The sequence below is a fragment of the Parambassis ranga genome, chromosome 3 (genome assembly GCF_900634625.1).
Source record: "Parambassis ranga chromosome 3, fParRan2.1, whole genome shotgun sequence".
Classification (NCBI taxonomy): Eukaryota; Metazoa; Chordata; class Actinopteri; family Ambassidae; genus Parambassis; species Parambassis ranga.
In genome coordinates this window covers 14,194,825-14,214,898 of record NC_041024.1, presented here as the reverse complement: position 1 = coordinate 14,214,898, position 20,074 = coordinate 14,194,825, and the positions used below count along the sequence as shown (strand labels likewise).

Below are 20,074 nucleotides of genomic sequence, written 5' to 3'. Positions count from 1 at the left end.
TGTCTAGCACCATTAAAATTATTTCTGGCTCAAATGACATATACCCAGACAGGCCATTATTGTCATTCTGTACTCCCAAGTCAGCAATGGCATTGATGTATGTTGTATCAAAATACAACACCACACAGACTTGTGAGAAACTGCTGGTCACTAAAGCTCTAGGCTAACAGAGCTGACAAACAGAACAGCAGCTGCAATGTTCAGTTCCTCCTCCACAAAAGTACAGCAGTGTGACAGTTCTATTTTCAGCTGCTTCCTGAAATAAAAGTGTATTTACAACATAACAGCATTCACAAATGTTTGATGAACGTGTGTGGAATGGAAAGGAGATGTAATGATTAAGTATAATTGGGAAGTATTCTTCCACTGTTACCATAAAACTATGGCCAAGTCAAAACAGCAACCATCTTTTCCTTTATCATGAAAGCCTACAGTAAAGGCAAATAGAGACTGGCAAAATCAAAAATTTGCGTTTGTACTGAAAATTATTCAAATCTTATGAAAATTGAATCTGCTGTCATAACCAACACCAGATGGGTCTGATAGATATATACTGTATAGTCTTCACAGGCACAGAAAGTTTGAAGCATTTTTTCTGCTCACCTCCTGTGAGGACTTCATTTATGATGCAGGTACTGGGGACACAGTAGGAAGTCAGTATCAACTTATCTGCCTTATCAAGCCAATGCAGTGATGACATCCCAGTGGTCAGAGAGAATGATCTGTTGGCATGCTTTCCTCATATAACAAATGCTGCCAGCTTCTGTTCCATCACTGTTTTGTTCGCCATTTATATTGTTATTATAATCCCTTTGCAGTCATTAGAAACAAAGCTTGCAGCTTAATTCATTACCATTTCATTGTGTGCATTACATAAACGAGCCGTCACTGTCTTATAGTTAAACATGTAGTGTGGGCAAAGTTCATTTTAAGTATGATGGAATGGGGTGCCAAGGTGAACAAGCTTTGTGTGCTAAATAAAAAGTATCTATTATGTAAGATGGAAGACTGAAACAGTAACAGTACTAGGACTGTTGTCTTTTGTCTTGCTGTAGCATATTTTAAAGCATTGCCACAGCAAAGGTCTTTGGATCCTGTGTATGTAACAGCATCATGGTAACACAGTTATATCACACTACATTTACTACGCTAAAACAACTTAACGTAAATGATTAACATTTGAGTGTGCTAGTACAAGGTGGCTTAACTATATAGCTCTTATCATCACAAAGTCTCTATGCAAACTAAGGAAAGGTACAAACCAAAGAGTGAACTGGATCACTACTAGCTCTTAAATAACAGTTGATATGTACACTTTTTTTTTAATCATTAAGTAAAGCACACATATTCCCACAGCTAATTTGCTTTTCTACTGCATGTCCACATGCCCAACACATCATTACACACATCATTATAGCACAAATTATAAGCAGTAAATCCATTGCTATGCCATTCAAAGCCTTTAAAACATAATTATGTCTAACATTCTCATTTGCCATTACTGTTCTTGACTCAATCTGTGTGATACTGTTAACTTTAAAAACAAATCCAACTATGACATAATTTATAAATCTTTTCAGCTTTGACACACTTGTACAAACAATACAATGAAGTCAATGTCTGGAAAACACTTATCATTTTCAGCAACATATACTAGAGCAGCTACCCTGTACTGCAGGCCCACGTTTTTTTGTCAGTGCTATGTGGCTACTAAATATGCATGATGTTGTGCAGTTTGGCAGTTTTGTTTTCTTAGAGGAAGGATATTAACCCTGGTGGTCTGGACCCGAGCAGAAACTGATATCTGAATGAAAGCCATCATTGTTAAAAATGCTACAAACAAATCCTTTTTTGTACTCACCTGTAGTACCGAGACTGGAGGTATGTAGAACACACTGCTTTGGACACGTGGCTGGCTGAGCCAAAGTCTATCACCTTCACTCTGTAGGGTTGTCTCACTGGGTCCACCAGCATTATGTTCTCTGGCTTGAGGTCTGCATGAATCAGACCCATGCTCTTTAGCTTTTTCAGAGCTGTCGCTACTTGCTGTAGCACAGGTCTGATCACTTTCAACGGCAGCGGGCTAAACTTATTCTGTTTCAGGAAATCATACAAGTTCTGCTCAAGCATCTCAAAGACCAAGCAGGTGTGGCTGCGGTGCTGGAAGCATTCAAAGGCCCGCACCAAGTTGTGCTCATCTGCATTCTCCCCACTCAGACGAGCAAGGATACCAACTTCAATCTGACCCTGCCGTGCATATGAAGGGTGGTTCTTCAGGATCTTAACAGCCACTACCTCACCCGTTCCCCTCTTCCAGCACTTTACTACTTGGCCAAATGTGCCACGTCCCAAGAAATCCAGCACTTCATAAGTATTCTTCATGGAACACAGGACTTCATGCTGCACTACCTGATAGTCCCCATCCCCTCCTCCTGTCCCTCCTGCTGCACCTACACCCCCCCCATGGCCTCCACCCTGTTTGGATGGGCCCCCTCCAGCCCCAACAGCCGCAGGCGCTGTCACAGCTGCATTCCCCACATTTGTTGTTTGCAACATGGCAGGCAACATTGACAGTTCCTCAACAATCTGCATGGTGCTCCCTCGATTATCCAGCTCCTCACTTTTGCGTTTCAGCCCACATCGCTGAGAGCTGTCAGCTGAGTTAAAACCTCCACAGTTCTCTTCTCTGTCACCCTCTTTGTCTCCACCTCCCTCACCTCCTCCACTGCAGCCCTCTCCCCTTCCCCCTCCTCCTGCCCCTGTTGCTCCACTGCTGCTCCCACTTGCTATGTCTGTCTGCTGCTGCTGCTGCTCCTTGCCCTGCGAGTGGACAGCCACTGCCTTCTGTTGCTGTTGGGCCACAAATGGGCCTGGTCCTCCTTCTCCTCTTTTGCTAGGCTGTTGTCTCTGTACGCCACGCACCACCACTGTCTGCACTGGGTACTCTTGTCCACGCACTTTCAGGCCCACTGCCACGTCTCGGTTCCCAAACGAGTGGGCTTGTTTTGTTGGGTGCACAATACCAAGGGTTCTGCTGTTCAGATAAGTCCGCGGGTGTATCCTCTCATGGTACACACAGCTGCTGGGCTCAACTTTGAGTTTCTTCACACTGCTAAAGGCACTTGTCTGGGTTTGATAAATGTGTGGTGGGTAGATCAAGACTTGTGAGGCCATACCTGCAGAGAAAGAAGAAAGCATTGTTAATTCAGAAGACAGCACATTGCTATGTTACAAGAACTGTGGGGATAAAAAAGCACTTCTAACACTTTGCTTTGCACATACTGCGCAATGCAAAATATATGTGCTTATATATCATCAGGTCTGGATAACAAAGTCCCAGAACACATTAACCTTGTATCCTGTCTCAATGTTGAGGATAAGTTACTAGAACAAATTTCCAAAGTCCAGAGAATCAGATCCGGATATTGTCCAGAGTTGCCCGTTTACAAAAGTAGCACACAGCAGGAGATTGTCCAGACCATATGCATTCTTTCCACCTAGAAATTCTTGGTTTGAGCAAGAAGTGATGCCACTGTAAAGCACTATTACGAGAGTGGGCTCATCAGTGCTTTGCATTGATATCCTTACCACATATATTTGAACAATATCTATAATATCAACCATAGTGAAAAGCAATACACACACACACACACACACAAGTGGAAAACAGAACAAAACTGACCAAAGCAGCATCAACATACATGCCACGGGCTGTTGATGCTGACGGACACTACCTCTCAGGTTTGAATTATTCCAGGTTGATATTGTCGCAACTAGTAGAGTGCTCAACCAATATCCATTTGTCACTACGAACTCTTCTGTTAAAGGGTCACAGAAAGAGAGCATCTTGCTGTGTATGTACATGTGCGCACCTTCACCATTCTGAGCCATCTACTGCAATCCTACCAACACCTCCACACAGCAGATGAGTAACTTCTCAAAGGTTTGCCTGACCTTTTCCTGCCATTTCCATGTATCCTACTGCAGGTCTCTAGGCAACCAATAGAGATGGAAAGAAGATGCTAGACAAACTAAAAGAAAGATATGGTGTATAGGGTTTGAATTTTTTTAAGTATTTGTTTATACATTTATAAATTGTGTCACATAATGGAGTCCTGTGTATGTTAAACAGCTTAGCAGTTGCTGCCAAGCTGCAGATTCATGATGGTTCCACAGACTTGTCTGACTTTCTGCCTCTCTTTATTGTCACAAATCCATCTGTTACATACATCTGTTCATCTATCCAAAGCAATTTGGCTACAAAGGGCAATAACAATACCCTGTAAATGCCATGAAAATGAATATTACTCCGACTGTATTCCCCAGGCAAGACTAAATGAACCTGTTTACAGTAGCTACCATTATTCCTGCGACCAATTGTTACAGCAACATTGAGGAAACACACCTGCAAAGTGAGAGATCTTTATCTGGTTAGATGATTAGTGTTTGTATTTGTTGTATTAGTAAAACGTGATTCAGGGCCACATGTCCAATTACCTAAGGGAAACATAAAACTAGTACCAAAAATAAAAATTTTGAAAAGTCTCAGTCAATATTCTGTATGTTCTAAATGCTTATTTATCAAACTTATTCAAAATGACAGACACGTAAGTGAGGTCTGAGTTGTTAGGTCTGAGTCCCCTAAAATAAATATCCCTGATGGAAAGCCCGCTTTTGTTGTGATAACAGAAGCACTGTGAGCCATCCCTTTGACTCTATTCTGAGCAGCATGATAAGGTCAACCTATTCTCTTGACAGCTCCTGGCACAATCACACCTAGTGTTACTGTTTAGCGGCACTGTTTACCATCTTCTCTGTTAGAAACACTTTATCTAATTATCTCAGGCAAAGCTCAAAAGGCAATGATAAGAGTCAAAAACACAGATGTGTGTGTCCTGGGCATCCAATCCATTTTCAGTTTATACTTCAAAAAGCTCAAAAGTAACACATTACACTTTTGAATTTTTAATTGTCTTGTTACGGCAGCTGGCTGAGGTTATTCTGTGTTAAGTTTGCATATTTCCCCATGGACACATGGATTTCAAAACACTTTTGCTTGCCCGTCTTTGTCTTTCCTGGTTTTAAAGTTGTCTTTTAAAACAACTTCTACGCACTGTAGGTATTTATACTTTCTATCCAGCAATACTATAAGAAAGTTGTGTGAGCCCTAAATTCCACACGAAAACCAGTTCATATATACATCAAAGTAAATAAAGAACTATCTCAGCCTCAAGAAGGACAAAGAGATCTGATACAAACTGTATACCCCCTACTGAGTGCAGACAGTATGATATACATCATACACCAGGCTGTTTGCATGCATACCCACAAACCATTATAATTACATAACTTCAGCCCATAGAAGAGCCCAATGCAAATTATGCATGGTTCACTGTTGATGACTGGCTTCCTGATCTGTGATTTCACCACATCAGTTATTTCTTTGTCCACCACATCTAAAGCATGCTAACAATTAGCATCGCTCTCTTGTAGATGACAATAGGGAAAAGAAATCTGAATCTCTTTGTACACACTGTACAAAGGCATTACACCAACTTTACAAGTTGAGTAATAAAATGTGACATTCGACCCACATGCTATTTTTCCAAGATACTGTATATTAGAGCTGAAGATCTTTGCCTGAACCCGATGGGACCTGACGGGTTGGGTTTGGGCTTAACTTCGATCATTTTACACGGGCTAGGGTCAGGCTAGGGCTTGCACAGTAATTGAGCGGTTGTGATGATTTTCAATTATTATTATTACGATGTTACAGGGGACTTTTCTTTTTTTTATTTCTTTGCCTCTGTAAACGGGTTTGGGCTTTTAAAACGCAGTCAATCAAAATTGCCGGGTTTGGGCCGGGCCAAATTCTATCAGGCCTAAATTTTAAGGCCCAATTACAGCTTGTGACTCGTACACAGAGCTTCAGGACAAGGGCAGCAAACAAAAGGTTAAAGGTACATGCTATGGGATACAACCAAGCCAACTTGCCATATTCTGTCACTCATCTTAACAATATATTATAGTTCTTGTCAAGATCTGAGAACTTTTGTATCACTAAGGACTGCTGCTGGTTTATGATTGAAAAGATTAAATGTTTAGGAAATTCACAAATGGAAATCATGAGCAAAAATCCCTAGATGGTTAATGATAGATCTCCTCCCACAAACTGCTCAGTTAACAATGTGCAAGTCAAGTTGTTTGAACAAAGAAAAAATGCAACTCAATCCCTAAATGTGCAGAACATTGTTTGAATGTGAATGTGAAGTAGACAGCATTTGTTGTAGCAAAAGAAACAAAAAAAATGGCAGCTGTTGCTATTATTACCATGTGAAGCCAGATACTCCCCTGGACAGCCAAGAGGCTCCTCCTGTGGCATTACATTACATTCTTCAAAGCAGAGGCAGAACCTTTCCAGCGCGCCTGAGCTGCTAAGTAATTGCTCACAGTTGAACTTGTGATCCTAGTCTACTTGAAATTAAACTGAAAAGAAAATAAACACTAGACACCTGTCCACTATGAACAAATGGTACTGACAAAACAGAAGTGCCTCAAGTAGTAATGGTGATAGGTGGGACAGCATGCTGCATGACAGTCACACCGTGTTGTGTGGTCGAAAAATAGTACAGAAATATTTTTTGCTCTATTTCTACCTCTTTAAAGAAAGGACAATCTAAGGAAAAGGCACCAACAATATAGATATTACATTGATATTTCCATTAGATTGTAAACTTGAAACATACAATACAACAATGTTTAACAATGATGTGTGAAATGCGAAGCGTGATAGTCAAAATAAAACATCTGCTTTGGTCACACTACACTTTCTGCAGTTGCTATCCCTTAAGCAGAGGTTGAGGTCTTAGATCACAGGCCCGCAACCTCACTACACACTGTGTTGCTTTGCCTGTGTCTCATGCACTTGATCTATGCTCATTAGATAAAAAGGCCTTCTATTTCTTAAAGCATGTGACCTCATGGTATTTCAACTGTGAACTTATGACTATCATCTAGCCGTTTTCTCCTTGTTAGACTAGCTCCTTTTCACAAGCAATTTATTGTATTTATCCTGAAAGAAAGTAAATTGGAAATACATAAGATGTGTGTGGGTTCTTCAGTTGTTATTAGTTTGCCTTGACTCATACAGTCTAGGTGCACAAAAGCCTCATACTGTCAATAAGATTCTGACCTGTATGCCCCAAAAACACAAGTGAACACTTGTACGTGTACTGAATCTACGAGAAACTTTCTTAAAATTTTAAATAGGAAGGCCTCAGCACTGCTCATTTTTGGTTTCAGTGTAAGTCCAACAGAAAACTCTGATTGTGTAAATATAAAAGTTTAAAAAATAAAATGACATGCCACAGAGAAAAAAAGCCTTATGCCTCTCAAAATAACTCAAACTCAGAGATGCCTGGAATCTGGATATATGTAGGTTACTTTAAGCATGTTGACAAATACACACATTGACAAGTAAATTACTGAGCCACAGGGATATACAGGGAAAAGGAGTCTCTGTAAATAGCCACAAACGTTTGATCCCCAACCTATGTGTATGACATCACGCTGACACCTAACTTCTTACACTGAAACACACAAACAGCATTTCTATTGATCAGTCATTGATCTCAACACTACACAAACAGTTACAACCAGGGAATACCGATTGTTTTTTCTCACCAATTTCTGGACAAAAACATCTAGCTAAAGTAAAATCCCAGACTGGCCAAACATGTAATTATACGATAGGTCATAAAATGGATGTTTACATTTTGGAATAAAAGGCTTTTTCTACCGATCACTTTTGTGATTTAAGTTACAACACAACATCTTCCTGTCATGGTGGTCTCATAAATGCTCATTCATTGTGTTGCGTTCTCATGCCCTACGTCCATACATACGTCATGATGACATCATTAAGAAAGTCTTAAAATCGGTCTTAAAATCGGCCGCAATGAAATGCTGAAGCAACTACTACAGCTCTGCATTAAAAACACTACCACCACTACAACAACCACAATGTGGGTAAAACATTGCTGACAAAACTGCTACTTTACTCCTTAGTATCATTATCAGGCATCACGGTGCTCCACCATCGTGAATATTTTTGTCATTTAGGTTGTAAAACTTATCGCAAGAACAAGACAGGAACGTAATGTATTATAGCAGATCCCTCCTTGGGACCACTTGTACAACTTTTCCAGGCAAACAGAAAATGTCTCTTAAGTTTCATATTGAGGGGACCAAGTACTTCACGATCCTCCAGCATAAACAGCTGGAAGCACAAACAATCTTGCTTACAATTATGTAGCACGATTTTTAAATCCTAAACATAAACATGTAAAAAGAAGTCCCTATTAAATTGTGCACTAGAATTATGCGAATAGTACATAAAGTAAAAAAATAGTATATATTTTATGGGGGAAAACAACTAAAAGGTACAAATTCACTGCATCATCGGGCACTGACTGTATCAGTTAACCGAATCACAGAAACCACGTAAAAGCATATAGTAACACAGCACTCACCAGGTAAGTCACTCGGCCCATATTATCAATTAAGGGCTGAAAGAAATCAATATAGCTCCTTAACAAAAAAAAACTAATTCCTCTGATCGATGCACCCGGGTTAATAATTACCAACAACGTCATTAGTTCCGCCGCTTTGACGGGACAGTAACAAATTATTCATCTTTAGTGAATTAATAATTGGCAGCCAAAGTGCTGAGTGAGCTAATCGTGTTTGAAATGAAGCTTATGCTGAAACGGGTGAAACCTTATACAGTCAAAAGCTCGCTAGCTAAGTTTGTAGCTGAGTTGAGACTTGGTATTACGTCACATTCATTACAGATGTTGGGCAAAACAAATATCAGATATTTCTGTATTCAGTCGACCACTCACCTTCACATAGAGTCACTATAAATATAATCCAGGGCTTCTCTGAACATGTTATGGACTTATAAATCCATACCATGCACAGTTTGCCTGCATTGCTGCCATCTTGTCCGAGACGACAGGAAGAGAGAGCTCGCTCTCGGTAACGCCACCATCTCCCACATTTTAAACATTAAATAACTCTTACATACAAACGACCAGAAACACTACACCGAGCCCAGGTTGTAGCTACACTGTTCAAATCCGTCTCTGTCCTCTTCGGGCAATATTGCCCATCTCTGAAAGGGTGTCCGTACCCTGTCTAGACGTGCAGCTCCGCGGCCCAGCCAGCCTCTAACATGTCCCTTTTCTCTAGCAACTGTGGAAGCAAATGTTTGTGAACTGACGGCATTGGTCAGACCTAAGCAGTTAATCGAAGAGCAGCTATGGTGCATTCACAAAAGATTGTGCGTGTGTGTGTGTTGGCGTAGTTTTTCTGACATATGTTACACGATTGGCAAAATAGAGAAGTTAGATAATTAATAAATGACTAATGTCTGCATTTACAATCGGTGAGAAGACACACATTGTAGACATTTTATGTTTGCCTGAAGAATTTAGTGTTAAATTATGTCTATTAAAATGAAACTGACACATTTAAGTTATAGCTTTTCATTTAACATTTGCAATTTACTTTCCTATAACTTCCAGAGAGAAAAAAGGAAATAAGGTAAGAGAAAAGATACCTGATGCTACAGTGATAAGTAAAAATGCATAATATGTTCTTAGAAGTCGTATAAAGATTTTCAACATTTTCAAGTGATATTACTCAGTGGTGTATAAAAGGTTTTAATGTACTCCAACCAATATTCTTCACTGTTTCATTCTTATCGGTATTTGCAGCAGAGGGGTGGGGTTGAAAACTGAAGAGTATTGCTCAGACAAACAGACAGGACAGGCACCCAGCTGACAATAAAGCCGCCCATAAGCTACCAATGTCTAAGAAGACCAGCTGCAATTTAATCCACTAAAAGGCATTTGTCTTTGACAGTTTTTATCCGACCCCACCCAAATTAGAGACAACACTCCAACAGGCCTGGTCAGCTGGAAAGCAGGTGTGAGCACTTGTTGTTTAGTGTAGTTTACCATGAGTAAACACAGCTGGGGTGTGATGGTGGACTCAAGTTTATCACATGGTAATACACATAGAGAGCACACTTCCCATGGAATGCACAACTCAAAACCCATTATTACCAGTGTTCTAACAGGGGAGTAACATGTTCATCCATCCCATGAAATAAGAGTTTTTCCCTTAGATGTGAGTACAGTAGGCCTCAGTCACATTTAAAATGGGCTACTGTAGAAAAACCTATGTTTTAGTAAAATAACTTCCTGCGTTTTTATGGGTGAAAAATATTTGTTTACAGTGATTCACAGCTGCTCTGTGCTCTTTTGCTCTTGTCTAGTCGGGTGGATTCAGGATGTGGAACAGCTCTAAGCGCGCGCTCTCAGTGGCTGTCTCATGTCGCCCCCTATTGGCCGGCAAAGCACTCAACATTGTGTAGTACAAAAACAAGCTTTTGTTGTGGTACTACTGATGGATATTTTGTGTTTTAGTAAACAATGACAGAGGAATGCACATTGCTACACATAAATTTGCTTAAGACTACTAACATCAGCCCTATAGGCTGGAATTAAACATAAGCATAACCTAACATATTCCTGAAATTATCGTAATGGTCACTGGGAGACCAAAATTAGTTAGTTTGCAGCTGTGTATGTACCACCTGAATGCACATGTTTGGCAGCATTACACTACAATAAAAACATATTTGGCCAAAGTTTTTATTTTTCATAAATGTACATTTTTGGTGTTAAACATATAGCAGGTATAGTATTAATGTATTATGGACAAAAGGACATGCTCTCTAGCCCATCTCCCTACTGCAAAAAATAAAAAATAAAATAAAAAATACAGTCATCGTTCGCTGTTTGTGCAGCCACATGTCACATGTCTGAACATTTTCGTTTTATTTTGAAGGATTAGTGGCCGGAAGTGTTTTTATTGTTGCTGCTGGCAGAGCGGAACACCACATCCACGCCATTTTAAGACATCGGCGAGCCGTGGAGCAGTTAGTGCTCGATGGCAATGTGATCGATTCTATCTTAGCAATGCCAATTACTTAGTGGTTTTAAAAGTTGCCATCGTGGTATAAGTTGGGTGTTATTCCAGCTGACTAAACATTTTTATCCTAGATTACTCCTCCAGCCATGTCGACCGAGCCATCCGCCGACCAGGTAGCTACATGATTTTCTACTGAGAGGCTAGCTAACCGTGACTGAAATGATAGCACGGCATAGCTTTTGTGTTATTTCGCGCAATCTAAGCGAGTTAGCCCTACTTTAGTCAATGCATTATGTTTGCAGTATTATACGCCAGTATTAGCTAGTATTAGAGCTATACAGAGTGTGTTTTAATTCGGGTTTCTAAGCAAAGATGCTAGTTTCTCCTTTCGCACGCCATGTTGACTATGTACCATTGTTGCTACAAGAGGTTAGTTGTACAACATGATGTTAGTATTACCCGTGTGTTGACCTAATCTTTATTAGTTGTAACTAATTAGTCGTTATTTTAAATAGTTGGGCCACACTAAACTCCAGATTCCACTGCTGGATTCCACACAGTGGCGCCAGCTTCAAAGATCGAAGTAGCTAATGTTACATTGTTGTATAAATGTAGTATTTCTTACTCTTTCTAACGGGTGTAACCAGGTATTTACATTAATTATCGATTAATCCACTCCTAAGCTTTATGATGGCACTCAGAGTCCTTGTTTATGTGTGCTGTAAACCAACTCAGAGGTGTAACCATTTTGTCCTGTTTTGTGTTTACCTTGCAGGCAGCAGCAGAGTATATTCCTGAGAAGGTGAAGAAGGCAGAGAAGAAGTTGGAAGAAAACCCATATGACCTTGACGCATGGAGCATTCTGATTCGAGAAGCACAGGTTTAGTGACACAGAGTTGTATTCCTGGGGTTAAGGAAACTGGGAAAGGGTGGGGATAGGGGCTATAACTTGTTAAAATACCTCCGCATCTTTTTTTTCCCTACTTGACTACCTTATCACTTGTTAAATAGTGTCAAATGTAAATGCATTCTCTTTCCTTAGAACCAACCCATAGATAAAGCAAGGAAGACATATGAGCGACTTGTCTCACAGTTCCCAAGTTCTGGCAGATTCTGGAAACTATTCATTGAAGCAGAGGTTAATACATTTTCTCTTCCTTTAGTGTGCATGGCTGGGATTTTTCTAACATGATCAACAATGTGATTTTCACACAACCAAAATGTCTTTCACTTCAGTGGTGTTTAAAGTCACAGTTCTTGTTTTGAATCACGGCGCCTGGCTACTTTAATTGGTGTCATTAATGGTACAGGGTAGTTTCCATCACAGGCCTATTAGCAGCATTGAAGGGTACTGATTAAAAAAATTGATAGTTATATAAATTACATAATTATATAAATTCTTGACCTGCCAGGTTGTACTTAAATTTATAAAGAATTGTGCCTTTAAACACAACCAAAGGGGAAAATAGCTTTCTTTTTCACAAAACGTTTATGTTCCCAGGATTTAAAAATATATTCTCTGCGCCGTACGTAAATGGGGTAAAGTGCATTTGTTGCATGTTTGGTTTGCAACAGTATTAAAACTATTTTAATGGTATTGGAGTGCATTAGCCTTTTATTCACTTGTCGTGTCTATTTATTGCCTCCTGTGTCATTTCTTTTGGGTAATTTTATAAAAAAATTGATTGTGTGGCCCCTTTTTTCCTTGAGACCTTTCTCCCCCTTTCCTCTTCAATACACCAGTGGCCTCTGTCATCAACAAACTTTGCTCTGATGCAATCAGCCAGTGATAGGATGATTATTATGCCCTTGTACATAATTTTTTTTGCTGACAGCTCTGCTCCCATATGCCTCTGAAGCTGCCAGATGCAGCTGCTGTTAAACACACAAGATTTAGCTCCCAGTTAAAAGGCCAGTGTGCACTTCTGTAAACGGATTACGTCTACGCTGTGATTTGAAGGCCACTTTGTGGAGGTTTTAGTAGCCTCGCTGTTTAGTTGCTTCAATGTGAGAATCCTCTCCTTGGCCCACCATATGTCACATTAATGCAGCCTTTCTCTGACTAACGTCTCCCCAGAAATATGTGATGATTTCCCTTAAATGTTCCAGTAGAAGATCAGTGTTCAAATTCAACTACTAACATGTTAGTCCCTCTAAGTAGCTGCATAATGAAAGAGTCACATTTATTTTAACCCTCAGTGATTGCTCAGCTTTGCATCAAACAGAAAATCAAATGCTGTGCTTCTTTGAAAGGATAATTATTAGAAGTAATTAATAAAGCAGTCTAGTTCTTTAAAGGCTAAATATTGTTTTTAAATATTTTTAACCCTTAACACAGCACCTTTTTAAACCTGATCTTAACATATGAATTTGGCATGTCTGTAGATAGGTTTCCACTTGCTAAAATGACACCCTGGCTATTCCTTCTTGCTAAGGATTATAAAGTAGATGTATTATGTCAGCCCAAGGCATGTGTTGGTAAAACATGACTTGTTTTGTAATTCATAGTATAAAAACACCTAAGACACCCCCCCCCCCCCAACCCTGTAAACATGCTTTCTATGGTAAGTATGTAGCTGAGCTCTCGCCTTTCCCCTGGTAAACACTGTATCCTGTAACCCCTGTCTTACAGATTAAAAAAAAAAAAGAAATCCCACTTTCTATTTCTGCGTCTTAGTACATTTAGTAACAACCAGTGCTGCAATTGTATGTGACAGTATTCTTTAAAAGGCCTCATTTGCAAAAGTTGAGCAAACCCACTGAGCAGTTGATTGCTAATAGTTCCACATTGTGAAGGCTTATTTGTAAATCATTCAACTCAATCAGGCTTCCTAAAGTCGGCAGGTCAGTGTATGTTTAGGCAGATGCAGACTGGGTGTTGACAGCATTAAACACAAGGCAAAGGCTCACATGCAGGATTAAAAAAAAATTAACCTGTTGAGGACCACTGTTGTTTTAAGGACGAGTTTCCTCCTAATTTCTACTTGTTTGAAGATCATTGCATGTGAAAGTGACTAAGAAAAATGCATATCTGAGATCAGTTTAGGGTCATACTTTTTTATAGGATGGATCTAATTCTTGGATGCAATGTGTTAGGTCCTCCTGCCTCTGCACTGCGTTTTAACTGCAGAAAGATGGCATTATTATTCTGCCCTGTATGCACTTGTGCTGGACCATAGAAAATCAGCTTGCAGTATCTCATGTTAACTCACACACTATAGTTTTAACATGTTGTGACTAAATGATTATAACTTGAATTAAAACTTTAAGATGGAGAATAAGTGCAGCTTCATTTTTGTCTCCTTACTCACTAGCTTGTGTAACTATGGAGGTAATGATATTTGTGTGTGTGTGTGGTTTTTTTTCCCCTATATCAATGTAAACTGATGGTGCGCTTTATAATCATTAAGGGTGTAGTGTTTTCTTTTATGGATTTGTCTGCAGTGTTTGAATTTACCAGGACTGTGCTTCATGAGCTCTGTCTTGGCACCACAGACTCAGTCTTGAAGCAGAGCAGAGGTGTTAACTGTAGGGAGAGTTTCTCTGTCTCAGCAGACCAGCCAAACACAGCATCATGGCATAATTCATTGCCATCACACAGCTGATTGGTTTCAGTGTTCCACATGAAAAAGCACTGAGAACTGTAGAACAGACTTACTGACTTGGAAATACTGATTCTCCTTATAGTTACCGGTGGTTAATTATCTGAATGTGCCACATTTTGGGGTGCTTAACCGACTGTTACACAAATCTGTTACAATTAATTTAATAAATTCTATACACCAAATTGTCTTGCCTTTTAGATGAATTGTGGTTTTTGATGGGGAAATCCATTTTCTATTAACAATGTCTTGTAATTGTTAGAGATCTGTAGTGTGTTTCTTTGATATTAGTGCAGGTTACATTTTTTAGCAAACTTACACTAGAGGGTGACTGACAAAAGCTACTCTGTGTCAAAAATCATTCACCACCAAGAGACTGTGATTTGCATAAATTGCATGTAACACTCGTTCACTAATTTTAAAACAGTTCAAAACTGGTTAGTTGTAGCATTTTTGGATTTTGCACATATGTAGATACAGGCTTCAGGTGGGCTGTGGTTTTCAGTTACAGTGAGTGGTAGACAGGTGAAGTGAGTTTCTCATCTTAGCTCTCAGCTCTAAACCACCTTGGGCACCTGCAGATAAAATATTCTGTATTTTTGTAAATCAAGGTGTGGTAGTATAGGTTTACCAGCATGGGTCTGGACTGCTGCTTACACTGACGTGATCCAGCCTTACTGGAAGATGCTCTGAAACTGTTGCTTCGACTCATCAACTTTAGGTCGTAAGAAATTCCATACTGGACAGTTTTTACCGAGGGACTACGTACACCTGAGGCTGAAAACAGAAGAGGTCTCTTTTTCTAGTTTGTTTTTTTCCCAGTATTTTTTCTTGAAATTTACATTTAAATTCTGCATCATTGCTGTAATACATATTGGTGTATTTCTGGGTTATGTGGCGCAATCACAGAAAATAAACCCCTTCTAAACATAGTTTGTCATTTTTGTGTGAATTTCACTTTGTTGATCTTTGTAATTATGTATGAATGTGTGTGTGGTCACATTTGCATGAACATGCTGCCTTAAACTGGAGGTGTTTGAATTAATATTGCATTTACACTCTTATTTGCAGATCAAGGCTAAAAACTATGACAAAGTAGAAAAGGTAAGTGTGCCTCACGCTCATTAAAATTGTTTGACACTTGCTATTTCTGACATTAAAGCTCATTTCCACTTAAACATGCATACAGAGTATTACTGTGGCCATTCAATCCTATTGTAAAGTGGGTCTTAAAAACAACATTGTTATTAATCATGTGAGAGGAAACTATTTTAAATTCTAACTCTTGAATTATGACTGTAACATAAATATTATTGCAGTATTAATGTGTCTGTGAGAGTTCACCAGAATGTCACTTCAACACATAATTTAGAATTTGTATGCATTTGCTGAAATGTAGGCCACTAATGAAGAACTAAAGTGTGCAGCCCATCTGTGCTGTAACAACAAGAATTCCCTCCCACCTCTAACTAAGCTTTTCTTTACAGAGATGACGGAGGACATCAGTGTTGACTTATATATCCATGATTGCTTCTCAATTACTGTTGTATTATTCTTGCCCTTGTAGTTGTTTCAGAGATGCCTAATGAAAGTGTTGCACATCGACCTGTGGAAATGCTACCTCTCATATGTTCGAGAGACCAAAGGGAAACTTCCCAGCTACAAGTAAGACCACATGCTGCATTGTTGCTAATTGCTTTAGGTGTAATTCACAACCTAACATTCATTTTCTTGCCATCAGAGAGAAGATGGCACAGGCCTATGACTTTGCCCTGGATAAAATTGGCATGGAGATTATGTCTTATCAGGTACACAGATCTAAACTGCTTTGAGTGAGGTCAGTGTATATGAGTATCTTTAAAATCATGTCTCTGCTATTCATTATTTTTTTAGATTTGGGTGGATTATATCAACTTCCTCAAAGGAGTGTGAGTATTATCCCTGTGATCTAAGATTTCCTGACCTGCATTTACCAACTTCTTAATATTGACATTTTGACTTTGTGTTTAATTAGTGAGGCTGTGGGCTCATACGCAGAGAATCAGCGAATCACTGCAGTGAGGAGGGTGTACCAGAGAGGCTGTGTCAACCCCATGATCAACATTGAACAGCTCTGGAGAGACTATAGCAAATATGAGGAGGCGAGTGACCCACCAAAGCTTCTACCCATGTGTCACACATGGAGCTGTTTAAACCTGATGTCAATAGGCTGACTTGTTTCTTCTGTGAACAGGGAATCAATGTGCATTTGGCCAAAAAGATGATTGAGGACCGAAGTAGAGACTACATGAATGCCAGGAGAGTGGCTAAGGTAAGACCCGTCAAATATATGAAGATCTGTTTGTGTATGTGTCTTCTACGTTAACTAACATGGGTGTTCTTTGCATAATTCAGGAGTATGAGACAGTGATGAAGGGACTGGACAGAAATGCACCCTCAGTACCACCTCAGAACTCCCCACAGGAGGCACAGCAGGTGGAAATGTGGAAGAAGTACATCCAGTGGGAAAAAAGCAACCCACTACGCACAGAAGACCAGACTCTCATCACAAAGAGAGGTGACACTATGACTGAGATAGTAGGGGGATTGACAAGTTTGTATTGATGCAGTAATGTACTGCAGACTTGATAGATTGGATTAAAAAAATTAGTTAGTTATTATTTTTATTTTATTATTATTTTCCAAAAAACTAGTAATTAAGCTTGTATACTATTTTAATATACTTTAGTATTAGTCATTGTATTCAAAGATTCAAAGATACAGTTGTGACTTTTTTCCCTATAGGAACCACCACTAGAGGGCATAGTTCAGCACTTTCCACAGATTAAATGCTCTGACTGTATTTATAAAGATATACGTTCAAGTAAGTGGCTGTGTTCTGCTTTGTAGTGATGTTTGCCTATGAGCAGTGCCTGCTGGTGCTGGGCCACCACCCTGACATTTGGTATGAGGCAGCACAGTACCTGGAGCAGTCCAGCAAACTGCTGGCAGAGAAAGGGGTAAGAGATTAAGCCTCATCACGACAGTTGTATATACTGTCTGAACCTGCGGCTGACCTTCTCCAAATGTTGTGTTTTAGGATATGAATAACTCAAAGCTGTTCAGCGACGAGGCAGCAAACATCTATGAACGTGCCATTGGGACTCTTCTGAAAAAGAACATGCTCCTGTATTTCTCATTTGCTGACTATGAAGAGGTGTGTAGTTAGGTGTTCAGTGCTTTAACCCAGACAGTAAAAGGCACAGGAACCTGTCACCACATTTGTTGCTGTCCTCACAGAGTCGCATGAAGTACGAGAAAGTCCACAGCATCTACAACAAACTGCTGGCAATCGAGGACATCGACCCCACACTGGTCTACATCCAGTACATGAAGTTTGCCAGGAGAGCAGAGGGCATCAAATCAGGTCGTGCCATCTTCAAAAAAGCCAGAGAGGATCTACGCACACGTCACCATGTCTACGTGACTGCAGCACTGATGGAATACTACTGCAGCAAGGCAACGCATCAGCACAACCTCAGTATATGATCTGAATGAATGGAGCTCAGCCTAAACTCTGTGTCTCTCTCCACAGGATAAGTCAGTGGCCTTTAAGATTTTTGAGCTTGGCTTGAAGAAATATGGAGACATTCCAGAGTACATACTTGCGTACATTGATTACCTCTCACACCTTAATGGTACGTAATTATGGTTTTGGGGCTTTACAACAAAATTCTGTTGATGACAAGGAAGCAGTGAGGTCTTTTTTAGGGTACCTCCTTAATGAAGAATGTCTGACATGTAACACTGGTTCACTCTGTCACCAGAGGATAACAACACCAGGGTGCTGTTTGAACGTGTCCTCACCTCAGGAAGCTTATCACCAGAAAAGTCAGGGTAATGACAAGTATTGATTAAACAGCATCGATGTGTGTCTGTGTCACAGATATTGACATTAACACTTTCTTGTTCCTCAGTGAGATCTGGGCTCGGTTCCTGGCCTTTGAGAGCAACATAGGAGACCTGGCCAGTATACTGAAAGTCGAGCGCAGAAGATTCACCGTCTTTAAGGACGAATATGAGGGCAAAGAAACAGCCTTGCTTGTAGACAGATACAAGTTCATGGACCTGTACCCCTGCTCTACCAGTGAACTCAAGGCTCTTGGGTACAAGGTGTGTTTTTAGACACATTGTTGCCACAGCAGTTAAACAGCTCCAGCTGTTTATATGAACAAATAAATGAACAAATATTTAACCTGGCGCATGTTTGTAGGATGTGTCTCGTTCCAAACTGGCAGCACTGCTCCCAGAGACTGTGGTGGCGCCCTCTGTGCCTACACTTAAGGACGAAGTGGATCGTAAACCCGAGTACCCCAAACCAGACACCAATCAGATGATCCCTTTCCAGCCACGTCACCTTGCCCGTACGTAGTCTTTAGCTGACCGAGATCTCCCCTCAAAACCAGTTACTTTGATCATGTTTGCCGCCTTCTACTTAGTGCATTAAAAGATTCATCTCATGTTTCTCCTTACAGCTCCAGGTTTACACCCTGTCCCTGGTGGAGTTTTCCCAGTCCCCCCTGCTGCTGTTGTCTTAATGAAGCTGCTGCCTCCGCCTACGTGCTTCACTGTGAGTAGAAGCAGCCGGATGCCATCAAGCTCATATTTACTGGCAGTGACTAAAAGATGTAAGCAGCAGTTTTCTTTCTTTTCTCTTGCTACAGGGTCCCTTTGTTCAAGTGGAGGAGCTCATGGAATCTTTCAGGAGATGCACACTTCCTGAGAGTAAGTAGCTTCTGTCTTTTTAGGATTTAGTATGTCCTTTTATAGGACAATAAAACCTCCAGCTCAACCTGATTTATTTTGTCCTCTTCCCTTAGCTGTTGATGCTGCTGTAGAGCTGATCACTGGTAGACAGCCTGATGCAGGAGGGGAGGGCAATGGATCCATGGAGAACCACGCTATTGCCAAATCACTCAAGAGGCCTAATGCTGATTCAGACGAGGAGGATGACAAAGGTGCTGTGGCTCCACCGATACACGACATCTACCGAGCGCGCCAGCAGAAGAGGATCCGATAAGCTTAAACACACAGTGAACCTTTTCAAGAATGTAATCTTAACAGGTGGTCATACAGGATAAATGTTCATGTCTACAGAGTATATATCCGCTGACCTCTGTACAGAAGTCAAACAAGCATACACACACACTCTCCCACCAACATGCATACAGTATGCACACCTGTGTGTTTTTGTGTTTTTTTTGTTTTGTCAACTGTTTTTTTTTTAAAGACTGACCATTATACTGTACAAAATTTTTAATTCAACCATTGATTTTGGCTCACAGTTCAGGTCTGGCCTTGTTATGTTACAGATATGGCAAAGTGGAAGTTTTTTTAGGTAACTGAAGGAGACACTGTTCTATCAATAAAAGAGGAAAATCAAACCTGGTGTTTTATTTGACTTTGAAACTGCTCTCATGCCAAACTTTTCT

The 20,074-nt window shown here is 40.1% G+C and overlaps 2 protein-coding genes across 3 annotated transcripts in view; one reads left to right on the top strand and one right to left on the bottom strand.

Annotated features, from left to right (window-relative positions):
• hipk3b (homeodomain interacting protein kinase 3b) overlaps positions 1-9,250 on the bottom strand; it is a 30,105-nt gene extending 20,855 nt beyond the window's left edge. For both annotated transcript variants that reach the window (XM_028401111.1, XM_028401112.1), the window contains exons 1-2: positions 8,904-9,250; positions 1,862-3,176 (exon numbers count right to left, since the gene is read on the bottom strand). In XM_028401111.1, coding sequence (XP_028256912.1) covers positions 1,862-3,176; positions 8,904-8,976 — 1,388 coding nt within the window. In that variant the 5' untranslated portion in view covers positions 8,977-9,250. The remainder of the gene's footprint in view (positions 1-1,861; positions 3,177-8,903) is intronic.
• A 1,708-nt stretch (positions 9,251-10,958) lies between these two features.
• Positions 10,959-20,026, top strand: cstf3 (cleavage stimulation factor, 3' pre-RNA, subunit 3). Its single transcript, XM_028401435.1, has 20 exons — positions 10,959-11,174; positions 11,777-11,881; positions 12,044-12,139; positions 15,675-15,707; positions 16,171-16,268; positions 16,345-16,411; positions 16,497-16,531; positions 16,618-16,744; positions 16,837-16,914; positions 16,998-17,160; positions 17,493-17,602; positions 17,683-17,799; positions 17,883-18,101; positions 18,178-18,280; positions 18,410-18,479; positions 18,560-18,755; positions 18,856-19,006; positions 19,118-19,212; positions 19,307-19,367; positions 19,463-20,026. The coding sequence occupies exons 1-20, from the start codon at positions 11,148-11,150 to the stop codon at positions 19,660-19,662; spliced, it is 2,151 nt and encodes a 716-aa protein (XP_028257236.1). The 5' UTR covers positions 10,959-11,147; the 3' UTR covers positions 19,663-20,026.
• Positions 20,027-20,074: the final 48 nt, after the last annotated feature.